At 33.9% G+C, this 25,785-nt stretch overlaps 1 protein-coding gene across 1 annotated transcript in view; it reads right to left on the bottom strand.

Moving 5' to 3' along the window:
* LOC111050423 (lymphocyte-specific helicase-like) overlaps nucleotides 1-24,357 on the bottom strand; it is a 73,542-nt gene extending 49,185 nt beyond the window's left edge. Inside the window, exons 1-6 of the mRNA XM_039439387.1 lie at nucleotides 24,206-24,357; nucleotides 18,193-18,291; nucleotides 15,167-15,339; nucleotides 9,038-9,174; nucleotides 7,249-7,453; nucleotides 1,553-1,750 (exon numbers count right to left, since the gene is read on the bottom strand). Of these exons, the coding sequence (XP_039295321.1) occupies nucleotides 1,553-1,750; nucleotides 7,249-7,453; nucleotides 9,038-9,174; nucleotides 15,167-15,339; nucleotides 18,193-18,280 (801 nt within the window). The 5' untranslated portion in view covers nucleotides 18,281-18,291; nucleotides 24,206-24,357. The remainder of the gene's footprint in view (nucleotides 1-1,552; nucleotides 1,751-7,248; nucleotides 7,454-9,037; nucleotides 9,175-15,166; nucleotides 15,340-18,192; nucleotides 18,292-24,205) is intronic.
* Nucleotides 24,358-25,785: the final 1,428 nt, after the last annotated feature.

Here is a 25,785-nt window from a genome sequence, read left to right as displayed (position 1 = left end):
CACTTTGAAATGCCATTCTCTATGAATAACATCAACGTCTTTCAACAATACAACAATCATAGCTGACAGTTGAAAGTAGTCAAGTAAAATTCCCGGGGTAGAGGAAATATTCCCAGGGAATTTGAGGGAAATATTCCCAAAATTAGTAAATTCCAGAAATTTATGTAAAATGACTGAACAATGCTATTTGACCGAGAGTAGTGAGGTCTATGTTTTAATTTGACCGGATTTGTTTTGTCTGTATTTATGTACAATGTGACGCATTATCGGCGGAACGCGTGAATAGATTTACATGATATTTAGCAGGAATGTTCCTTTTTTAATTGCGCATTGACGTACGTGTAAGGTTTTTTGAAAGTTTGTATTTTAAGGAAAGTATGAAGGAAAATAAATCTCTTCTTTACTCGAATAGTACCTACTAATACATTACCTATTAGTGAACACAGGAAAAATCAAGACTATAGAAATAATTATATTAATCAGCGGTCGAGTGGATTATTAAGTGCATGCAATTGATAACTCAATGCAATTTGAACTGCCTATTTCTCTTGACCTTTCACTGCTTTCAACTCTAGCTGTCCAGTTGAAGCAGATAGTGCTAGATTTTTCTAGCTTCGCAACGTTGCCAGATTGTTTTTCAACAATGTAGAAATATAACGATTAACAAAATATTTAATATCAATTATAAATTAAATTATTAAATTATTGAAAAATATAATATTTTTTCGATGAATAAAATTTTTAAAAAGAATGAGCAGTAAAAAATACCTGTATCAGTAATCTTCTATAGAAGTAGTGACAAGACAACACTGTTCTCCTATATTTCTCCACTGCCATTATAACGTGGACCTCACTATAGTAACGTTGCCATTCCCCCGAGGGCATGGCCAGCTGAGAACGCTCGTAATCTGTTCAGAGCTTTTCATGGTCGATTCTATTTTACGTGACGTCACACTTCCCCGGTTTCAAGTTCTTATATCATGTTCTCTTATGGTAGATAAAAACTAAATTTTCCATAAATAATCAAATAACTCATGAAGTTACATTTCCTTCCAAGAGAGGCTGGCAATAGCAATTCTCTACTGGAAAAATATGATAATCTAAAACCAAGAGATGAATCATAATTTATTTCATAAAATGTCGTCTGCACAGTGCCAGTTTAAGTAAGGCTCAACTCACACTTACATCCAAATGGTGACACCCAGACCAGTCGATTCTAGTCTCCGCGACGTCACCATTTGAAAACACATGCACTCGACTAGAGTCTAGTCTCTTCTCGACCTGAGTCGCTTAAGTGTGAGTTGAGCCTAAGCGAAATTATATTTAACCTGGATGAAATCCATATGAAGTATTTATTGATTTTGATGTTATATTGTAGTTCATTTTAAGTTCAAGCCACCAGCTGTTTCAATTCAGTTCAAGCTTTTACTGTGCAAAAGGTCCCAATAAAAATTTTGGAATTTACGGCTGGTAAAAATAATGAACATTCTTTTGATTAGCTAACTGAAATATAAATAATTTTGAAAGCATAGAATAACATCCATGAAGGTACCTTGAGCCATTCTAATCCTTTGAGCTGGTAGTCACGCAAAGCTCCGCCTATAAGCAGATTTGGCTGACTCGCAGGCACTGTCAATCCCAAAGATGTTACTTTGGTTTTTACCGGTGAGCTATTACCCACTTCATTTTCTTTATCTTCCGATTCCAATATTTCTTTTTCCATGTGTTGACGATGTGCTTCCTCCACTTCCTATAAAAATAATTTAATTTTCTCTATTAATTGTATTCATTGATTCATAAATTTCAATAACTATTTATCAAGTACAGACATTAGATATTTTTCAATTTCTAGAATAGAATAGATTTATTGGCCATAAAGTACACAGTTTACACAATAGGCTTTGTCATTTATACATCTGATATGTATTTAATATTACATCTATATGAGAGAGAGTAGGGTTGTGTTTGTTCATGTGTTCGCATCAAAACATGTCAACTTGTGGATTGCATACAGGAAAAACGGGAATGATTTAGATCTTCAAATTTTGCACATAGATTCTAAAAATATCAATCTCGTACACCTCAAAGCCCAAATTTCAATTCCTTCTAGATTTTTCTTAATTAATGTTCAAATTTCATTTATGGGACATACGATTTCATACGGCGAATTCACATTCAAATCATTTATGATAGAAATTAAAAAAAAAAAACAGCTGTTCTATTATTGCTTTCTACCTGTTTCCACTTAACCTCAATGATATTGTATTGATGATTGATAAATATTTTTAATATTATTATTATTAATATTATAATAGTATTGTTTTGATAATTAATAAATATGTTTATTTTCACAAATTCTATATGATAATAGTTAGTGAATGTGAAACAGCTACATCAAAGAAATTATCTCAAAAACATCTGTTTTGGAAAAACATAGTTTTGAAATTTCGTTTTCCTGATGCAATGTATAGCCTAGGCCTACACGTGGCATGGATTATTAATTTTTCAGCTAGAACAGTTTTTTGAGACAAAGTGCTGAATAAACGTCTACAGTTTTATCAATGCTGTATCAGCAATATGAATACGCATGCAGTTAATATGGCTTTGAATAAAGGTGTTGATATTTTTACATAAATAAATTATTCTCTTCCATTTTTATTTAATTACAATCCAAAAATTATTCGAGCCCTGATAGAATGATTGACTCACTGAACAGTCAGTCGAAAATTTTAATATTGAAATGATGGGTTTTTTGGCAAGCTGAACAAAATAATAAGGTCCTTTTCGATATTTCTTCAAATGAAAAATGAGTTTTGTGGGTTGTCAAAACTCCTCCTGAAAGGGAAACTATTCAAATTATCCTATCTTTTATTAAAATAACAATGATTTCTGCGTTGAATAAGATGTTTCTTGCCAACAACAATCGAACTCTTTGTGAATTTAGATATGACCTACACTGTAGATTTATATAATTCTATCAATTAAATACATGGAAATTGAAGTATCTATTTCAGTCAGTTTATGGTTAGTTGATGAAATTGATTATCAATAAAAAAAACATTATTTTATCAGTGCAGAATTAGTTAAATGAATTGTCGTTGTACTGAATTCTTGGTCAACAATATTTTAATATTGATATTTATCCATTCATTATGTTTCCAGAAGTTTTTTTATTTGAATTAGAAAATATTTATCAGGTCCTATCAATTTATCATTCGCAACAATGAATTGTTCAAAACATGAATTAAGTCAAATAAAAAAAGGGCCATATACTTCTGTATTCATGTTCGCGAACGTTTTCGCATGTTTGCACTTGTGATGGATAGCCAAAATTGTAGAGCAAACTGCACGTCGAATTGTAATGGAGGACTCTGATTGGCTGAAAAGTTCAGCGTTCGGAGTACGGTACGGCGAATGTTCAACAGCTGATTTCTAACTTTAAGAAACATAATAATTATGCTCATGTTCGCTGAAAGGCGCGATGTTCGGCGGAATGTACGGTTTGCTGCGCGGTTCGAAGTTCGGTTCACCATGTGTGGTCGCGCCTTTAGATGTTACAGGACATTTATACAGATCACAGGTCAAAGCAACATAATAATCTATACTATAAAAAAGGAAAGAACTGGCTTGTACACGTAGGGAATAGGAAAGTTATGTTTGACACATAATCACGTCTTAACTACTGGACTGATTAACTTGAAATTTTGCATATGGATTAATTTTGCATAATACATTAACCGAGGATGGTTATAGGCCCAGTGAAGCCTACAGTTCTAATCTATAATTCTTCTACTTTAAATTCTTTCGCTACACATTTATTTAATTTATACTTTTTTCACTTCACTAGCACTACACCAACTCGAAGGGCTTTGTTCTCTTCAACCTCCTTGTGAGTTCAGTGCTGTCTAGGAGTTGGATGACTTCGGTGTTGTCGTGTTGATGAAGACGTGACTCATGATGGGCTGCCAATCGTCTTATTTCACTGGTCACATAGGGGATGTGTAGATCTCGGTGCAAATCGCTGTTCCTTATGTACCAGGGCGCATTCACCATGTTACGCAGTACTTTGTTTTGGAATGTTTGAATCTGATTGATGTTAGATGTTCTAGAGCAGCCCCAAAGCTGAATTCCATACGTCCAGACAGGTTTTAGAATTTGTTTATAAATCAATATTTTGTTGTCCAATGAGAGTTGTGATTGTCTGCCCAACAGCCAATAGATTTTACTGTATTTGAGTCCCAGCTCACTCCTTTTCATCTTGATATGCTCTTTCCATTTCAACTTGGCGTCAAGAGTCATTCCAAGGTATTTTGCTGTGTTGCTGTGTGGTACTACATTCCCATTTAGATTTATACGAATCGGATCATTGATATTTTTGTTTGTGAAGTTGATATGAATGGACTTCATCTCATTCAATCGAATTCTCCATTTCTTTGTCCAGTCACTGAATTTGTTGCTAGCATTCTGTAGTTTTGTGGCTGCTTCTTGTACTGTTTCCCCTTCTGCCAGTATTGCAGTATCATCAGCAAAAGTAGCAATTGTCACTGCATCCAATTCAGGAAGATCGCTTGTGTACAGCACATAAAGAACTGGTCCAAGAACACTACCTTGTGGAACTCCAGCCCTTATTTCCTTTAATTCAGAGACGTCATCACCTTGTTTTACTCTGAACTATCTGTTAGTGATGTATGATTTTAAAAGTTTTACAAGTGGAGTGGGAAGAATTTTATGAAGTTTATTGATCAGTCCTTCATGCCACACTTTGTCAAATGCCTGTGCCACATCAAGGATGATTGCTGAGCATATACATTTTTTCTCCAATGAATTCTCTATTACATTAGTGATTCTATGTACTTGTCCAGGGTTGAGTGCTTCTGCCTGAAACCAAATTGATGGGCTGGTATCAGATTCCTGCTACTTATGATGGGAGCCAATCTCTTCATTAGCAATTTCTCAAAAAGCTTTGAAATTACAGGTAGAAGAGATATTGGGCGGTACGATTTTGCTTCTTGAGGACATTTCCCAGGCTTTTGCAGCATAATGACTTCTGCCACCTTCCAAATTGAAGGAAAATGCTGTAATCGGAGTGATGCATTGAATAAATATGTTAGCATGACAATACCTTTCCTTGGAAGTTTCTTCAAGATTTCACCTGTAATCAGATCAAACCCAGGTGCTTTTTTGGTATTCAGATTATTTTTTATTTCCTCTTGAACCTCATTTATAGAAACTAGATCAATCTCTGTATCTAAATCATCTATTATATCTTCTTCAGGATCAATTTCAGATTGAATGTTGTTTGGCTGAAAGATTTCTTCTAGATGATTAGCAAATATATCTGCCTTTTCTCTGTTATTTCTTGCCCAAGTACCATCTGGTTTTCTGATTGGAGGGGATTGTGATATTGGTCGCTTAATTCTTTTTGTTGCTTTCCATAATGAATAATCTGTACTGGCATCAGTTTCCTTATCTCTCTTCTCAATTGTTGTGTTTTGTTATTCAATATATTTTTGTCAGCAGGATCACTGGTGACAAATTGGTCTGTTTGTTGCCATCTTCTTCTTGCCCTTCGTTTCTCTAAAACAAGTTGTCGAATCTCCAGTGGGTAATTGCATCCTTTTGTTTTCCTGGTGTATCGTCTAGTGTTTTTCCAGGCTGATTTCTGGATTTGCCACATGAAATTTTCTGAAGCTTCATCTAATTGCTCAGCTGTTCTAAGTGGAATATTCAAGTTGATTTCATTATCCAAATCCACTTTGAAAGCTTCCCAGTCTGTTGTTCTGTTGACTAACATTGGTCTGTCTTCTTTCTTTATTATTCGTTCACTGAGTGTGAGAATTACAGCTGAATGATCAGAATCCAGGTCAAAGCTCTCTTCAATGTCAATAAAATTACTGGATATTCTCTTTGTTATGAAGAATTCTCGAATAATATAAACAGGTTTTCCGTCGCACCCAAATTTCGTCTACCATTTTTGAACCACCATTTTGAATCCAACATCATTTTTTTTTAATTGGAAGGTGGTCATATGATACATGATTTCGATACAGGATTTCAAGAGAAAGTATGGTGAAAACCGCACATCGATATCTCAAACCTTTCAAAAGTTATTCTAATTCAAAGATACTGATATATAATCCATCTATCTATCATCTTACGGGTTACCTGCTAGTTCATTATAACTTACATTCTGATATGTATATTTATATTCAATTTATTGACTGAGTTTTTTAGATTAATAATAATTATAGACTGGCAATGATTGTCGTCTACGTGCTGACTATGTAACTTCATATAACTTCAATATTATTCATCATTTGAAGGCTCAATAAAGCTATTTTATTTGGTTATTTAGTAGTATTATTAACCGTATTGATAAGAGTATGATCCGAGTTCTATTCCTTCAATATGTTTTCCAACTTAGTAAATGACTACCTATAGTGGGATTCACTGTCAGCATTCCTTATCAGAAAACACCAATGTTTCCCGTTTAATCAATGCTGACATTTTAAAAAATCCACTTCATTATAAATAATTTTACCAGTCTCGAACATGACGATTGAACAACCAATGAAAAAGTTACCCAACTATAATTATTAATAGTAATAACAACTTTATTCAACAATATCAATAGTTATTAATATTCATCTATGTCTGATAATATTGATCAGTACTGATCAGTAAGATAATAAAATCGTACTTGTTTAATAAACTTCAATCAACACTCAATTTTTAAATTGATATTACTAAAAAAATTGAACCACACACACATTTTGAATAAAATACTTTTCTTATTCCTATTAGAAGTTGATGTTTCTCTTTTTCCCTAACCTTAGTTCTTAAAAACTCATTTCTCTCTCATCCTATGTAACTGTATTAATTATTTCAACTTTTTTCTTTGTTCTATTGTTGTTGGAATTTAAATGGTTCATTTGAAATGCGACTTTTAAAACCTATATTTTTTGACTATGTGTTTTATAAATTAGAATAGGAACAATACGTAATTGTACTTATTATAATAAATAAATAAACAGACAAACTATAATTTTCATTCTCTTAAATTTGATAAAAACATGTAATTTTGGGAAACTCTAATGGATCACATATCTCAATCATCAATATTCATCTAAATCACCGATTATATTTACGTAGAAGCATTTTTTAGGTACAACACTTTATTACACATTCAACTCCGAGAGTAAAATAATTAAAAGATGAAAGGAAATATGTCACTTCTCATTTACTTACTTCTTTTGTTAGCACATCACTTATATCAACATTTATCTTCTTCCTCTTCTTAGATTTCTTTGTTGGATTATCTTTATCTTCATCATCCAGAGGTCTTTTACCTCTCACGTTCTTTTCATTTGATGCACTTTCAGTCAATACCTGTTTAGTTGTCGAAGGTGATTCTGATTTGTCAGAAGCTGATTCAGTTTTGATCTGATTTTTCCTAGAACAAACAAGGGAAATAAGTTTCTTATAACATTATTATTATTAGTAAGCTCAAACAGAAAACTCAAACATTCAGATTTAATTGGTCGTCATTTTTATAAATAACTTATTGAATGCATGAATATTGCTATTCTATAAACTTGACATTCTCTTCAAATTGCTATATTTTTAGTTAGGAAAACTCATGCATGCTACTATCATTGATTGAATACTATCAATAGACGTTAATGTCATAATCTGCCGGAGTACAAAATATATTCTTACCAAACTCACCAATCTATACTTTACAGAGGTTCAATCCTTCCTTCATATACAGAATCCCACGAAAGTTGTAAACAGTAGAAGACCATAATTCTACATGAAATTCGTAACAAAATATTTGTAGTAAAATTTTCTAATATAGACACAAGTTTTCGAGATATTTAAATATATTTTTCGATTTTTTTCTTTTTAAACGTCAATAACTTGAAAAGTAGCAGTCAACATCTAATTTTAAGAATATGGTTGGAAAGAGGAAGAAATTTCCAATAAGACCAATTTAATTTGTTTGACGTTTTAAAAAACTTTTCATGAGCGTTCAAACCATTTGAAATTTGGCTTTGAACTAGACGAATGTACTTTTTTCAACTTGAAGCGCCCCTAAAAAGTTCAAAAACGTCAAACAAAGGAAAAAGCTATATGAATCTTATTAGAAATTTTTTCCTCTTTCCAACCATCCTTAGAATTAAATTGTGACTAAGTTAATAGTTTTCTAGTTATTGACGTTTTTCAAAAATTTCGATAAATCGATAGCCTTTATCTCAAAAACCAACTAAAGTCGATACAAAATATTTATACTGGAGATTTTTTGTTGCAAATTGCATGTAGAATCATGCAATGGACTTCGGCTGTAACACCTTTTGAGGAACACTTTTTATGTAAAGAAGGATTGGCTTATAAATGTACGGAATACGAAATACATGTTTACATGTCATCATCTTATCTGAACTAATAAACTGATCAACTTGAAATTTTGTATATTCTTAATTTACCGACGGTGGTCATAGGCTTATTACTATATTATTTGTGATACAAAGTTTATGTAAGGCTGGCTATTAACGGTTGAACGCGCATGCACATACACTAAATCAGCGAGAGGCTTCTAACATAAAATAAACAACAAATACGGTAACAAAAAATACGCCACTAGAAAATTACAATTTATAATGATAGAAAAATCGTTTAACCTCGAATAGAGCAGCGAAGAAAAATAAACAACATGAATTGGAAATACAAAAACCTAGCCTCAAACATTTTGCTGGAAGCGTTTCCTGTGATCACAGCTGTAATGACAAAACAGTGTAAGTCGACTGTGTATGGTGCATGCTCGTTCAACCATTGGTGGCCAGCCTAAGATAAAAGCCCATTCAAATAGGTTCTCTTTCGTAAATTATTACAGTAGTTGTAAATACTTCAAATATTAGCATGAAACTATAAAACTGAATTAAATCTATTTGTGCTTCAACAAACCCTTGCGGGCGGAGCACGGTGACACCTCATCGTAAACATAACATTTCTTTTCAAACTTAATTTTTCTACTCACTTGTCTTGGTTCAAACCAGACTGTTCCAGCTTTTTCAACAGAAATGAAGTGAAAAATTTACTGGAATTTAATAAATGCATTATTCGTTTATAACATTTCTCTTCTTCCGCTTTCTGTTTGGTATCTTTCTCTATGTCCTGAAAAAGAATATTTAGAAAATAAATACAAATGTGAGAACAGATAGAACTTAAAATTTTTTTCCTTGTGTTTCTCTCCTACAATTTGAAGGTCACTATTGGAGACAGACTAATTTTAGAGGAATAAATTAAAGAAATGGTTTTTATTTCATATACACTATAAGAAAAAAATTTTACAACTTCATCTTCAACCTCAGCACAGATTTTCCATGAAAATTTTTCAATAATTTATCAATTTATTAATAGTTTTCAGATTGAGAGGAAAATTTTTATGATTTTGATAAAACAAAATAATAATTTTTATTTTATACTAGCCGGCAGACTCGCTTAACTCGCCTTATCCGTCTCCACCCCCTGGGCCACCCCACCGGCTCAGGAGGGATGAGAAAAGCAGAATCGATTCGCTCGCCTGCATTCATCTGAGCTTGCTTCTTCTCGTCAAATACAAATTTTTATGATCGATTTAATCAACAATGACTGACACCACGCAGGGAAACGTCGATTTTGGTCGTATCTTTTGAGGCAAAAGTTTGAAGCCCTTCTAACACAAAATTTCTAGTTTTTGCCAAATTCTCTGTTTATTTTCTCTTGATAAGCTAAGAAAACGCCGATTTCGGGCGTAACTTTGGCGTAATTTTCAAGTTTTTACAGAGTGACCACGAGAAACATTTACATTTTAGCAATAAGAAACAATATTAATTTTTCAAGATACTATTCATTCAACTCGAGTAAAATAGTTGTGAGTATGCCATTTTCATTTTGTAGAGAAAATTATGTCAAGAAGGTGAGGTCCTTCTTTCCTGAGGCAACTTTCTACTTTGTTCAGTGGAAGAGCTTCACTCTCATTGCAGTGTATCCTCAGTGATGTACGCCACTTCAGTAATAGTCCAGGCGCTGGCTTACATTGAGCATACATGAGAGAGGCAGAGAATTTGACTTCGGATTATTGTTAGGGGGTCTTTATTGTATATGAAACTCGATGTCGTCACGTCCCAGGGTGGTCGACAGCTTGGGGGGAGGGGGGTAAGTTGTAAAAAACGCGCGCTTATAAAATCGCCTGTCCTGCAGTTACTATTCATAGTAAAGCTTTCAATTTCCTCTTAATATTATGTGCACATAACTGGCTTTCAATGTGGTCCTCTACATTTTTGCGATAAACCGCATAGTTTTTCCGTAAAAAGATAAAATATCTCGGAAAATGTATTTTTTTATCATGGACTTTTTGTTATTTCTCGAATATTCAAGTCATTAGCCGACTTAGAGGAAAAAGCTCCCAATAAACGTTGTAGGCCGTCTCTTCCTGAATCCAATGATATATATAGTTTGGGGGTTTCGATCATGGATGCGGCAGTGGGAGGGGGATAACTAGCACTGTTATGCTGCGGCGCGGTCCTCCCCCATGATTAATGCGCGTAATGGCCTGTCTATCGCATCGCTCCTACTAGTCTATGCATGCAAATTATGTATTTCAGGAACGCTATCTTATGTATTTTCGGTCGCTGAACACGATTTTTCAACTCTCAAGTCTCAATAATTGATAATTCTCATCATAATATACTAATCATGGTCAAAATTTCAAACTTCATCTCATTCTGCAAGGAAACTAAGAAATGACTGTTTGAAATAAACGAAACCTGGGTTTCAAGAAATATATTAGGATAGAATAATGATAATATTTATATGTTTTTATGTTCTATCGTTTTAATCTCAAATTAATTTATCGTGATGCGCTGCAGGCTAAATTATATTATTAATTGCACACTGGCCACGCTTACTTGATATAGTGGTCAGTTAATTTCCAAGAAATATTTGTGGAATCTCTTAGTTCTTCATGGTGGAAATGGAATTCATCATTCATTCATTATCATAATGATTATGTTTAGTATGAAAATGTTAATCTTTCGTTTGTCGTGAACTTTTGAGAAATTATATCCAATATAATAATAGATATGTGTCAAATCAAAATTAAAAGAAAATTTAAATATTCAATCATATTATTTCTAACAGTATTATTATAATGATATTTCACTAACTTTTGATTGATTCATCCATTATGGTATTCCCGTTCAGACTGTTTTGAAATGGTAACAAGTTATTCAGTATCAAAATTTGGGATTCGAATAGTTTTGGGCCATGCCCGTTATTCTTTCCCAAACATATTCATATGATTTGTAATTTTATCCGCAAATGAATGAATGAATGTATGTATTCCTGCACTTTATAGATTCTTACATGTCACATCAATAAATCTCTGCCACAGATTTAGAAATCAAGTCTCGATGGTTTGGAGAGCATATTATTGGAGTGATTCTTTTACTCTGCTGCTTCTAATATGCTCACTACCTTTGTTTGATTTTAGACCATAGACATGAAAAGCTATGTCCACCTGTATCACTCCATCTTTATTGAGAATTTTTATAACTCTTCTCATCACAAAGTTTCCATAATCTTGCAGCGTATTGAAGTTTTGAAAAGTGAAGTAGGAGTTGAATTCAGGAGAGCCATGTCATCATTATGCGAATTTGTCAACGATATTTAGGGATTTAGTCAAATCCACAACTAGCTTCACTTACAATTCCATGGGCCAAGTGAGATTAAAAGTTTTTTTTTCAAATATCCATCAGATGTTGACAGAGATTGCGGTTATTGTAGAAATGCATGCTGCACTAAAACTTCAATGCTGAATCATCTTTAAACAGCTACCTAGTAAAAATACAGATATCAGAATGATCTTTTTGTTCTAGAGTTAACTAAGACTAGGATTTTTGTTTGATTGCATTGTGGAGAATGAAAGAACTCTGTTTCTTTTTATAGGTGAGAATACACTTTTACAATTTGCCACAACTATGTTCAGATAACAATCGTTGGAGACCGAATAACTATTTCTTTCTATACGTTCAAAAGAGAATCACACACTTCTTCACTTGCTTCCAGACCATTGATAACATTATGCAGATTCTGTTGTCCATCAGAGTCTTGAAGAAAAATGTAATGTTCTCTTAAGAAGGTTATGCTTCTGGAAATCATTATCATCTCTCATTATTCTTGTTTTACTTCATTCGATGACTTTCTTCACAATCTCCATAATGATGTCAACATACTTGAACAGAATATCTTTGATGGAAGATTTATTTATATAGTAGCAGCCATTTTAGGAAAGCCTTTGAAGAACTAGCTATTCCAATCACTCAGTTTTGGATGATCGAATTTCATTCAGAAGTTTGCTCCAAAGCATGATCGGTTGTCACATTTATGGAATTTTCAAGATTTCATTTGACAGAGAGTCAATGTATTGACTGTATAGAGTTAATGTTTCCTTATTGGAAATTATTTTCTACTTCTATGGGTATTTTTTTATATTTTCTAGATATAGCACAGACTCCATAACATAGTTTGTGTGATTGAATGAAAAAAGTATGGGATCTTTTCTCGTACAGTTTCTATGTGCAATACCAGAGTCCTTCCTTATGAGCATGAATACAATTTAAGATCATTTAAACTATGTTACAATAATCAGTCATAAATTTCAAGTAGTCATTGATTTTACATTGTTATTCTAAAAAAAAACTCCACAAATAGCTCCTGACTTCTTTCAAATATACTTTGACAATCTCTCATATTTGAACCGTTCATGAGTCCTTGTAGTTGTTTCATTGAATTGATTGCTTGCTCTCACACCTTAATTATACTGATCTCCCCTCAATAGATTTTCAACAGTATTCTCTCCAAATATTTCAAATTCAACAAAGATATCTCCCATTCCACTTTCATTCAAGTACCACCCCAAGACAATCAGTCAAACTCAGCCAGATGAAAAGTATCTATTCGCGTAGATATAAGTTACAGAAATCAGTTGATAAAGCTGCGTTTACACCAAAGTTATTAACAAAATGTAAATAACTTAAACTTTATAGATTCTATTAGATTTAACGGAACTTGGCAAACACATATGTCCATCATGTGTATGATAAGTTATGTTCAATCTTATAGAATCTATAAAGATTGAGTTATTAACATCTCGTTAATAACTTTGGTGTAAACGCAGCTTTAGAGTTGTATTTCCTTTGTAATCAAACATTCAGTCATATCACATGGGAGTAATTGGCATTATTTGTGCTTCAACTGTAAATTTATATCAAGAAAATATTTTACTCCTGTTACACGGTGCTCTATATGGGGTAGCCTATATTATTTGTTTAACTTACTCCATTACTTGACTTTCGCAATTCCAAAGTGATCATTGAACTAAATCGAATAATTATTCTCTCTCAATGGAATATCAGTTTTTTATCGACTGAGAAACACATATAGGATTCCTAACAAGATGGTTTATCATTACAATGTAATCATAAATAATGATAATGAGATGAAGTTTGGAATTTTGACCATAATTTGTATATTATGATGAGAATTATCAATTATTGAGACTTGAGAGTTGAAAAATCGTGTTCAGCGACAGAAAATACATAAGATAGCGTTCCTGAAATACATAATTTGCATGCATAGACTGGTAGGAGCGATGCGATAGACAGGCCATTACGCGCATTAATCATGGGGGAGGACCGCGCCGCAGCGTAACAGTGCTACTTATCCCCCTCCCACTGCCGCATCCATGATCGAAACCCCCAAACTATATATATCATTGGATTCAGGAAGAGACGGCCTACAACGTTTATTGGGAGATTTTTCCTCTAAGTCGGCTAATGACTTGAATATTCGAGAAATAACAAAAAGTTCATGATAAAAAAATACATTTTCCCAGATATTTTATTTTTTACGGAAAAACTATGCGGTTTATCGCAAAAATGTAGAGGACCACATTGAAAGCCAGTTATGTGTACATAATATTGAGAGAAAATTAAAAGCTGTACTATGAATAGTAACTGCAGGACAGGCGATTTTATAAGTGCGCGTTTTTTACAACTTACCCCCCCTCCCCACAAGCTGACGACCACCCTGGGACGTGACGACATCGAGTTTCACATACACTAAAGACCCCCTAACAATAATCCGAAGTCAAATTCTCTGTCTCTCTCATGTATGCTCAATGTAAGCCAGCGCCTGGCTTTGTATCGCCGCTTTCAAGTCACCTAAAGTGATTTTTATTTGTGCTGGGGTTGAAAGAGCAAGTTTATGGCCATAAACCCCGTACACTGTAAGGATACACTGGAACGAGTGTGGAAGAGCTTCCTGGACAGAATAGAAAATTGCCCTCAGTGAAGAAGGACGTCACCTTTCTGACATTAATTTCCCTAAGAGTACGAAGTGTAAATGACATATACTCATAACTATTTGACTCAAGCTAAATGAATAGTATCTTGAAAAATTAATATTTTTTTTCTAAAATGTAAATGGTTCTCGTAGTCATCCTGTACAACATTGTACACCTTAACTGAACCCATGCACAAAATTCGAACATTTTCTCTGAATTAGTTGAGAAAACGCAAAAAATCGGAATGCTTGGAAACGCTGTAAAACCGCTTATCTTGGGCGTATCTTTGGCCACAGAGAACCTTTGTTTTAGCGTGTCTATGCTTTGGCGTGATTCTGAAGTCCTCTCAAGAAGACAACATTTCTACACCCTAGCTGATCTACTGTACCAAATTTCAACATAATCTATCAATTAGTTCTTCAAAGAGCCTAGAAAACGCTCAAAAACCGCCGATTCTGAGAGAAACTTAAATGTTATTTTTCAATATTCTGGCGATTTTTCAAAACCCTTACAATACAACATTTTTAAACCTCATTTGAGCCTGTATATCAAATTTGAACATTTTATTGCCAATTAGTTCTTGAAAAAGCTGAAAAAATAAAAACACAGATTTCGGGCGATTTCGCTTTTATATAAATAGATTAGTTTTTTCTTAATAAAATAAACAAAACATATTTGGCAAAGAAGTCAAAGAAATCAAGTTTAAGAAACTAGACAGTGAAAGAGTAAAGTTTTCCTAAAGCATAAGTTTTTAATTAATTTGTACAATAGAATACCTACATTAGCCGATACTTTACTCGAGGATGCTTTATCAGATTTTTTTAATTTGCCTGATTTTGAAGGTTTTACATGTTTAGGAGATTTTTCTGGTTCTTCAGCAATAGAGCCCGCCATGGAATCTTCGTCACCGACCTCATTAATGCTATCGACTGTGTGGGCAGCATCATCAAATACTGGAAAATCAAAGCAATAGATTTAATACAGAGATAATGCGAATTACAACTGTGCTCATTGTTAGTGTTGTTTTTTTATCTTGTTCAATATTCAGAATTGAAATTTCGAATTTTCAATGATAGATTTAACTTGATGAACAATTAATGTTTCACTTATATTTCACATTCAATTTTACTATATTCTCATTTTCAGTATAACTTTTATTTTGAAAGCTGGAAATTAATATTTGGTGGTAGTTTTGGAAATTATTATTTGGACCATCTACTGATATGGACCTCTTTATCTATATAAATACAAGGATGAAATAGTACGGTATTGCCTTCTTCCACTTTGTAAATCAATTGCGAATCAATGAATAAATAGAAAACTGATTGAAAAAGATTTCAACAACTCAAATCTGAAATATAAGAGTTATTCTATTATATTAAGCAAGCAATTTCTGTATATTATATTGGTTATTTATATTTATTTATATTAGAAAACGTCTCTAACAATATCCACGAGATTTGGAACATAGTAGGTTTATGATATAAAAATTCGATTGCTTTAGGTCTTATCCTTGGGAAAACTCGCTGAACGACATTAAAAGGATAATCCTTTCATCCTTGGCTGAAACAGCTGAGACTTTCGTCGTCTGTGGATAGTAAAAAAGTGAGTGAGCGAGTGAGTATGTGAAAAATCAAAATATCGCATCCCCAAAATTCATAAGATAACGTATAGTCAGCTGTGAAATATAAACACGATCATTTTAGAGAATTGTGTTCTGTTTATCAATAAATAGAAATAACGAGCGAAGCTCGGTGCCCCGATATTCCTATGCTATTAAACGAACAATTTCTGTTTAGATGTTTATATTTTTCTGTATGTGACCGGATCTCGAAAACGGCTCTAACGATTCTCACGAAATTTGGAACCAAGTAGGTTTATGATATGAAAATTCGATTGCACTAGGTCTCAACCCTGGGATAACTCGCTGTGGGTCATTGGAAAAACAGCTGGAAATTTTGTCGTCTGTCTATACCGTAATAGAAGTGAGTGAACGAGTGCATGTGTGGGTTATTCCTCAGCTGATCTCACGAGAAGAATGATCCAGCAAGAAAAACTTATCTTTGTTTATTTCTCTTTTTTTTTAGAAAACATTTTTACTTCAGAAAGTCCAAAATAGTAACTAAATGCTGTGAATAGTACATAGTATATTAACAAATATTGTAGAAAAAATAGTATATCATTCTAAATAGAATTCATAGTGTCTATTTGTAATTGATGTGTTTGTTTTTTGAAGTGTGAATAAATTGTTATTTTGATGAGTGATAGTAGCTTAACCTAGATTTTGTTTTGGAATGTAGTATAAATTTGAAAAGGGACAGTTTTGGGCATAAGCCTATTGTGCCTCCTCATATAACTGTAAAAATAATTGTACGACTGAAAAAATAAATGAATAATTAATATAAACTATAAATTCAATCTTTCGTTACGAATTGTCTATGCTTTTATACTCCAGAGCGAAGCTCGGTCCCCCGATATTAAATCATTATAGAATATCAAATAAATAGTTTTAATACATCAGACACTATGGAAATAATATCAAACAATTATACATAAAACGCAATTCAAAAACTTCAAGAGAGATCAAAGAAGTTTGAAATTAAATTATTGTATGGAATAAATAAAAAATGCACATATGATTATAGTACTGTAACACCAACGCTTGCTAGTAAAGTACATTGAAACTATTAAAACGGTCAAGCATAATGTTTAAATAATGATTACTGATAAAATTATCAAGTAAAATTCAAGTATTTTAGGCATCATCATTAACTTAATATTCAATTTATTTGATTTTAGATAAACGTGAGAATTAGCGTATATATTTAGAATTACTTGCCTATTAATGTCACATTGTGAAATGTTTAAAACATATAATACTGTATTCAGCATTAGGCATACATTAAAGTACAGTTTAGAGTAGTTATAATAAATAGAAGGTACTGGGTACTCAAATTACGCCTGCTACTTTGGTGAGGATGAAAACATAGTGGAGCGGCGAAGGTAGCTTCAAGCTGGAGAGTTATGAAAATAATGTATGTATTTAAGGCTGTGCAAAGGCTAAAAATAAACTTTCTACTGGTGATATTTTTCAAAGTTTTTCGATTTGTATATTATCAAGCTATCAAAATGAAAAAGTTTTCTCAGAACATTTTTTTTTCGATCATTACTTTTGAGATATGAGCGCCTAAAGTTCAAATTTTTGGGACAGAACATTTCAAATCCGGTAAGAGATAAATCCATGAGATTTAGAGGACTAATTTTTCATGGTATTGTTGAATTAATAAAACAAAAATGTTCTAAACATATTAATTTGTGAGAAAGTTATTCAATTTACTAAAAATAGCTCAAAAAAGTTATTTTAGGTAAATTGAATAACTTTATTAAAAACTGATATTTTCAGGAAATTTTTGTTTAATTCAATCATCAATATCATGAAGAATTTATCCACTGAATCTCATGGATTTATTTCTTACCGAATTTGAAATGTTCTGTCCCAAAAATTTGAACTTTGGGCGCTCATATCTCAAAAATTAATGATCGGAAAAAAAATTTTATCCTGAGAAAACTTTTTCATTTTGATAGCTTGATGGTATACAATTTGAAAAACTATGAATAATATCACCAGTAGAAAGTTTATTTTTAGCCTTTGCACAGCCTTAAATTGTGGCACATTCAAGATGTAACCAAAATCAGTATTTATGATCATGGCTGAATCAAAAGCAGAAACAAATTTTGTGTAATTTGTAAACAAATTTATCAGAATATATAGGCTACTCATACTTAGGAAAGGGGTAGATACTTACAATCAACTGGCAGATTTGAATCACCAGCTGAACTGGGAGAGAATCGACCGCTGTCACTTGATTCTTCCACCACTTCTTTGTTCTCCATTGTTGACAGGACTGCAAAATAGAAAATACTAGATTTAGAGGATTTGGTGCTGATAAATAATCATTCTCTTAAATTACTTGATGAATCAAAAACTTGATTCAGTAGGATGTCGAAGTGAAGTAGATATCCTAAATGTTAGATAAACTTAGGAGAAGAACAGAGCAGGTTGTATAAGGTGTACGCTGCTACGCTACATCTAGTAACACAAGATAAAGTTAACCGTTAAGGTAACTTATCCATTTTCAGGACAACAAATTATACTACAAATTATTTTTTACTTCTTAAATCTTCAAAAAACTTTGAGAGCTAAGTAACCAGTTTGTCATCAGATTAAAGCCCGCCTAATGAATGAATAGAATACTGCAACCAATTCAAAATGTAAGTTCATACGCAATTCAACTCAAATTTATATATCATCATACTTGCTTAAAAAAATTATCAGCACATTGTTGCGGAACCTTTTGCCTAATGTAAAAGTGAGTCTTTCAGTCTGGAAGTTTCACTAAAAAGATCTAAATTGTTCCTATTACTGAAAATAAAAAGGGATAGGTCTATAGAATATTCAAATCGTAGAACAATTACAGTCTTTTCTCATTTTCTCAAAGGTGATTAAGACATTGGTTGACATGCAGTTGTATTCACACGTTATTGAATAAAAATTAAGCTTATTGAATGTTTTGTAATTTGGATTTAGAAAGGGATTCTTACCCGATGATGCAATGGAAACTCACAAAATAATATCCTTATAGAAACTAAGAAATTTGCAGGCAAAATTCTCTTGGCATAAGCAAGTCGTTTTTAGGGTGGTGATAATTGGGATTTATTGAGTAAGTTGTCCTTCCCATTATGGTATTAAGGAATGTGAGTTGGAATATTCGCAACCATATCCATCCAATAGGTCACAGGTTCTATGTGTTGGTTCTAAAAGGTGAGTAGAGGCATTAGTGGAGTTTGGTGTCCCTCAGCGATTGATTCTTCCAGGTCCTCTGCTTTTCTTGTTGCTGATCAACGACCTTCCGTGTGGTGTTTCGACTGACTCCATTCAGTATAGAGATGACACTTCATTCATGTCTAGTAGTTGAAATTTAAATGAGTTAAGTCAAACAAGTCTTGATAGATTTCCAAATGACACTGCCGATCTGGAAATCCAGTTCTTGGCGACAACATCAAGTAGCCTAAGTATGGTACCTATCTGAAATATAGCCTGGTAGATTGTACCTTTATACCTAAATCTGCATCCTTTACCCATAATAAGGGATCGATGGCATCAAAAACATATAATACACAAAAACAAGCATACATAAGGCATGTTTAGCAAGACAGCATTTCCGACAAATCATCATTCATATTCACCAACACTGTAGTATGCCTTGCTTTTCAATTGCTTGGATACAACTCTCTCGAACGCTCTTAGATCCAACTGTTTTACTCCTGTAGGCAGCCTATTGAAGTATTGCAATGCCGAACTCCTGAAGCACACCTGAGATTTCTGAAGGCGTACTCTGGGAATATCAATCTGCTCTCGATGTCTGGTGTAAAGTTCATGCAAATCAGTCCGAGTTCTAAACAGATACTGCTGGTTCTTCTTGACATACATCAGACAGAGAAGTTGGATGTGGCAGATCACTGTTAGAATACCAAGTCTAACAAAAAGGGGCTTACAATGTGCACGATCGCTTGCGGTGATGATTCGGGCAGCCCGTTTTTGCAGCTTCAGTATGCCCACAACCTTGCCTTTCAGAATGACCCCACATGAGTAGGCCCTAGGAAACGTGACAGTGGAAGAGCGCGTGATACACCATGACTAAAAATAGGCCTCAGTCACATCACCACGCAGCTTCAACAACAGGAAAACAAATTCTGGATAGTCTTGTGGTCACTTGCTGAATATGGCTGGCCCAGTTGAGTTTACTGTCCAGAACAAAACCCAGTAGCTTGAAAGGGTCTTGATCACCAGGAAGGTTTCTTGACAGGCTGCAGATGATATGCTGGGTCTTGTTTGCATTCAACTGGAATCGATTTGCCAGGAAACATGAAGTTGAAGACCGCAAATGTTCAGCTGACATCTCCAACACCTGCTGAAGGTCACGGCCAGATGACATCAATGATGTATCAACAAGAGCGTTGAACCATCATTGTCGAGGTCGTTTAATTATCATAATTATAAATTGGATCCGTCCCAGGATTGATCCCTGAGGTACACCGTGACTCACTGGGAGTGGACAGGAAGAAGCTCCACCACCTGTTGCCTCCCAGCCTGATAGGACTCTAGAATAGATAGCGCTGAGTCCACCACACCGTAGTAGCGCAGTTTCCAATCAGGATGCAATGGTCAACACAATCAAAGGCTCTGCTCAGGTCGCACAGGGTCAGCTCCAGAGACTCTCCATCCTCAAACACCAGACCAATACGTTATGCAATTTTATTTACGGCATCCACAGTAGACCTCCCTCTTCAAAAACCGAACTGCATACTTGAAAGAAGGTTTTATCTTTCAAATAAGTTCTCAAGTTGAGGCTTGGTGACCGCTTCAACCACCTTTCCAAACACTAGAGTCATTGGAATTGGCCTGAAGCTATTAAGGCACTGGTGGTCCCCCTTCTTGTAGGCAGGAACGGTTCTTGAGGTCTTCAGGAAATCTGGAAAAACAACAGTTCTCAGGCAGTCGTTGACAGCTGCTGCCAGGAGGTCTGAAATGGAATCAATCACCTCCCGAATCATATAAGCAGACATCAGAGGTGTAGATATCAGGACTCCTGGATGGTTTAAAAGGCCGGACTATCCTCCTAGGGGCCATTGGAATGACTGGATGGAAGACAGAAAGACGAGCGTGCGTGGGTGATACTCGTGCAGCAAAAAGCTCAACTGGATCCTCAGGAACAACAGGCATTGAACTCACTATGTCGTTTACTGACTCTATGAAGAAACTGTTGAAAGAGTCAGGGCTTGCAAAATCAAGTTGTCTCCTCGGCATTGATCTATGTGAGTTTATCACATCCCATGCAGCCTTGCAACGATTTGGTGCACTCTCAATTTTAGATGCTGTTGCCAACTTTTTAGCTTGCTCAATACTTTTTTGTAGATGATTTGGCCCGACGGTATATTTCTCTGTCATCGCCGTTGCCATGCTCACATCCATCTTTTAGGGCAAGCATGATTCCCTTGAGTCTGGCAAGATCATCAGTGTACCACACAATATGACTTTTCACACGGCCTGGCTCTTTTTTGGAGTGCTATGTGACTTGACAATTTCCGGAAAGTAGTTGTTAAACTTATCCTGAAAATACTGGAAAAATGTTCGAAACTGGTCATTTGTGTCATGGAGCACAGCCTCCCAGCGGGTGCTGGCCAGTGCATCTCTAAAAAGAATCAGAGCAGCATCATGATTAGGTCTTTTCCTGAAATTATAGTTGGCATGCCAAGAAGGTGATACATCATCCACCACAGAAGAGCTGCAATTTTGGAAAGCTGTTACCAGTACCAGGGCAGAGTGGTCATCACCATCAAGCTCAATCACTTGAGTGCTGCAAACGCCTGGCTGAAAGCTCACAGCAACATTGTCCAAGCAGGCTGCTCCCCTGGTGGGCTCGGTACAAGTGATGTAAAGGCCATAACTTCTAAGATACATAACATATCTTGTTTTTGTGTCATCACCAATAAAATTCACATTGAAGTCTCCAGCTATTACAATCCTATAGTCGGAGTGTCTATTTAATAGAACAAGCAAACATTCAAATAAGTCACAAAAACTGTCAAAGTTGCCACTAGGAGAATGGTACAATGAAACAGATATAATATGGTGAGCAGGCAGCATCACAGCCACTACTTCCAAGTCAAGTTCTTTACACAGTGCAGGCACATCAATCACTGTGAAATCAATATTTTCTCAAATGTGAAGAGCAGTGCAAGTGTAAGGTCAGATATGTGAGAAACTCTGCCTCACCCACAGTCAGAAAATTTTCACAAACCCATAATATGTCAAGCTCATGTTTTCCAACAAACATTGAAAAAAGACTCTGCTTTGATCTAACACTGTGGGCATTCCAGTGACCCAGAACAAGGTCAATCTTCTTGTCAACAATAACTTCAAATTTACTCTCTGTGAGCTTGGTCTCCCTAAAAAACACGAGAGTTCACAACTTGCTTATTTGAGACAAACAATCTACGTACCAGAGCACCAGAAGGCCAGAAATCAGCATTTAGCAGTCTCACTATATATTCAACAGGCACCTCAATCTTGAATGATCTGTAATTATCAAATTTGGTACGAAGTTCAACACACTCTATTTCGTTAATATTCCTATTACTCAGAATTTTTTTTACTGTATAACATGATTCAGAACATTCAATACTTGAAAGAAAACTATAACCAGTCTTACTACTGCTGTCCAGGTGTTTTTTTTTTTTTTTGTTCTAAATCCTGTTTCATTTCCTGTACAAAATACTACATTGTTCTTAGGAGATGGTTTGAATGTCTAATTGATGAATTTAGAGGTAAAACACTTGTTGGGTTTTTGAAATGTAAGTACTTTTTTTTGTTTTTCAGCAATATGAATTGAAGAGTTTATTTTTAATTTTAACACTTCCACTTTTAACACTATTATATGATACTAATAGAAGTGGTCACTAAAGAAGTAGAAGGTTCAAGGTTACCTATGTTGAAAACATGTAATGTTGTAATGTCTGGAGTTATACTGAAAAAGTCCAAAGACTGATTTTCATTTGAAAAAAATAGGTCAAGTCATTTTTGAGAAAATAGTGAAAAACATGGTTTTTTAGTAATTATCCGCCATTTTTCTCAAGAATATTACGGAGCTCCTGCAATTTTCCCAGAAATGAGACTCATGTCAGTTGATAGGGCTTATGAATAAGCTATTCATGGTATCAATTTGAAGGAAATCGTTAGAGCCGTTTTCGAGAAAACCGTGAAAAACATGTTTTTTTAGTGATTATCCGCCATTTTTCTTAAGAATATTACGGAGCTCCTGCAATTTTCCCAGAAATGAGACTCATGTCAGTTGATAGGGCTTATAAATAGCTATTAATGGTATGAATTTGAAGGAAATCGTTAGAGACGTTTTCGATAAAACTGTGAAAAACATGGTTTTTTAGTAATTATCCGCCATCTTGAATTGAATTTCTTATTGTCGGATCCTCATGGTATAAGGACCTCAAGTTTAAATTTTCAAGTCAATCGGTTAATTAGGAATGGAGTTATCGTGTTCACAGACATACACACACACACAGACCAACACCCAAAAATCATGTTTTTGGACTCAGGGGACCTTGAAACGTATAGAAAACTTGAAATTGGAGTACCCTAATTTTTTTTGGAAAGCAATACTTTCCTTACCTAAGGTATAATAAGGCAAGGAAAGTAAAAAGTTTTCCGGCATCATGAGTGTACTGTGTTTTGGAATTACCATTGGGAGTGATAGTTGTGGGTAAGTTCCAAAATTTCTAGCTCATTATAAAACATTTTCCCCCGACCGAGACCCTAATTAGAGATGATCTTGTAGTAAAATTTAGTTAGCAGAATCTTATTGGCAAGTAGTCTTTGTAGGAATAATATTTTGATAAAATGTACTGCATATTTCGTTCGTTCAAGTAATTGGCATAATAAATGAGAAATTCTTTAGGTAATACAATGTTGTTGGCTATCCAGTTCCCATGACTCCCTTAAAACTTTTTTGAGTAATAACAAGTTATCTTCAAGGGCAGTTACAAGATAATCGCGTTTTTGCTTAGTGCACTAAATAGAGTTTGATGAGCTAAGACTTTTTATATAGATGCAATACTGAGTACAGTAGAATCTTGTTTTAAGAAACACGTTGTATAAGTAGTCAATGCGTTGTGCTTGGTAGGGCATTAGTACTTAGTAGTCTCTATGGACAAAAAAACTGTGGGATAGAATTAAAAACTTACAAAATTTCAGGAACCACCAAAATAATCAGTATAATAATGCAAATAGGAAATGTATCATTTTACAGCAACTTATAAATTATGACCAAACAACGAAAACAAAACTAGAAACAACAGGCAACCTTTCAGGCTTTCAGCCAAGTTTTCACTATGCAGTCTGGGATTGCGCGGGAACTTTTGATGATTTTATTGTTGGCAGATTGTGGTGGCAGTCGCAAAAAATATGATAATATTATAATCAATTTATCAAAATAAATATTTATTCTCAATTTCAATTTTTTTTTTAAATGATAGGCTGATATTTGTGCTGAGACTGTTGATAATAATTGTGTTTAGATTGCTCCTGAGTGAATCACTTTTTTAAAATTACTCGAAAAAAGAGTGGACGTCAGTCAGCTGTTTGAGAAGTAAACTGCATAATACCGGTAATTATGTAAGTTGATATTATATAAGAATAAGAATCTTTATTATCATAGACATTGTCAACAATACATTGATAGACATCAAAAATAGGTACTAGATAAAGCATAATACAATTAATACATGCAAATGATATTAGCCTACAAGTATTTGGTCCAGTCAATTACATAAAATTCTTGTATTTTGTATAAACTTCCAGCTTTCAGTACAGTTTTTAATTTCCTTTTAAAGATTGTAAGAAGCAATGCCTTGATTTCTAGTGGTAATAAATTGTTCAGTTCAACAGATATGTACAGAAGATTTTTTTGTGACGTAGTTGACCTGAGCTGTTGAACTGTGATATTATTCCTATTTCTGGTTTCATATCTATGAATGTTACTATTAAATTTAGAAAAATCCAGATTACTATGTACATAGCTAACACTAATAATAATACATACAAAGAATAGACAGTTAATATTCCAAAATTTGTAAAAAAAGGTTTGCAGTGGTTCCTCATATCAACATTACAAATCAATCTAATTGCTTTCTTTTGAAGTACCTTCTGAGACATGAGTACAAGAGCCCCATAATAGTACACCATAGCACAGTAAACTTTGTATTTGAGAGGAATACACATTTAATAATACATTAATGTCTACAGTAAACTTCAACCTTCTCAGCAAGTAGAGTCCCTTTGCTATTTTTTTACCAATGAACTCTGCATGTGGTTTTCAATTAAGTTTGGGATCAAGAAGAAAACCTAAAAATTTCAAAGGTTCAGACCTACTTCATTGTTTGAATTTCTATTGTAGGTGAACATAATGTCAGAATTTTTTTCTACATTCAATGAAAGATTATTACTAGCACACCAATCATTGAGGAGTAGAGAGCTATCAACTAGACAATTTTGTACACCTGCTTTGGGTTTGGATTTGAACTAATTTTGAGACTCATCAGAAAAAATCATCATCAAAGAGTAATCCAGCTTTATGATAACCTTTTATGTTACAAATGATGTCGTTAATATATATATATATATATTATATATATATATATATATATATATTATATATATGAGTATATGATATATTTGATTGATTGCTTGTTGAAAAATATCCACATGGAACTGGATGAAGAATTATTATTTGAGCTATTGCAATATACAAACATTACCATACCAA

This window comes from Nilaparvata lugens, chromosome 1 (assembly GCF_014356525.2).
Source record: "Nilaparvata lugens isolate BPH chromosome 1, ASM1435652v1, whole genome shotgun sequence".
Classification (NCBI taxonomy): domain Eukaryota; kingdom Metazoa; phylum Arthropoda; class Insecta; order Hemiptera; family Delphacidae; genus Nilaparvata; species Nilaparvata lugens.
This window is presented reverse-complemented; position numbering and strand designations above follow the sequence as displayed.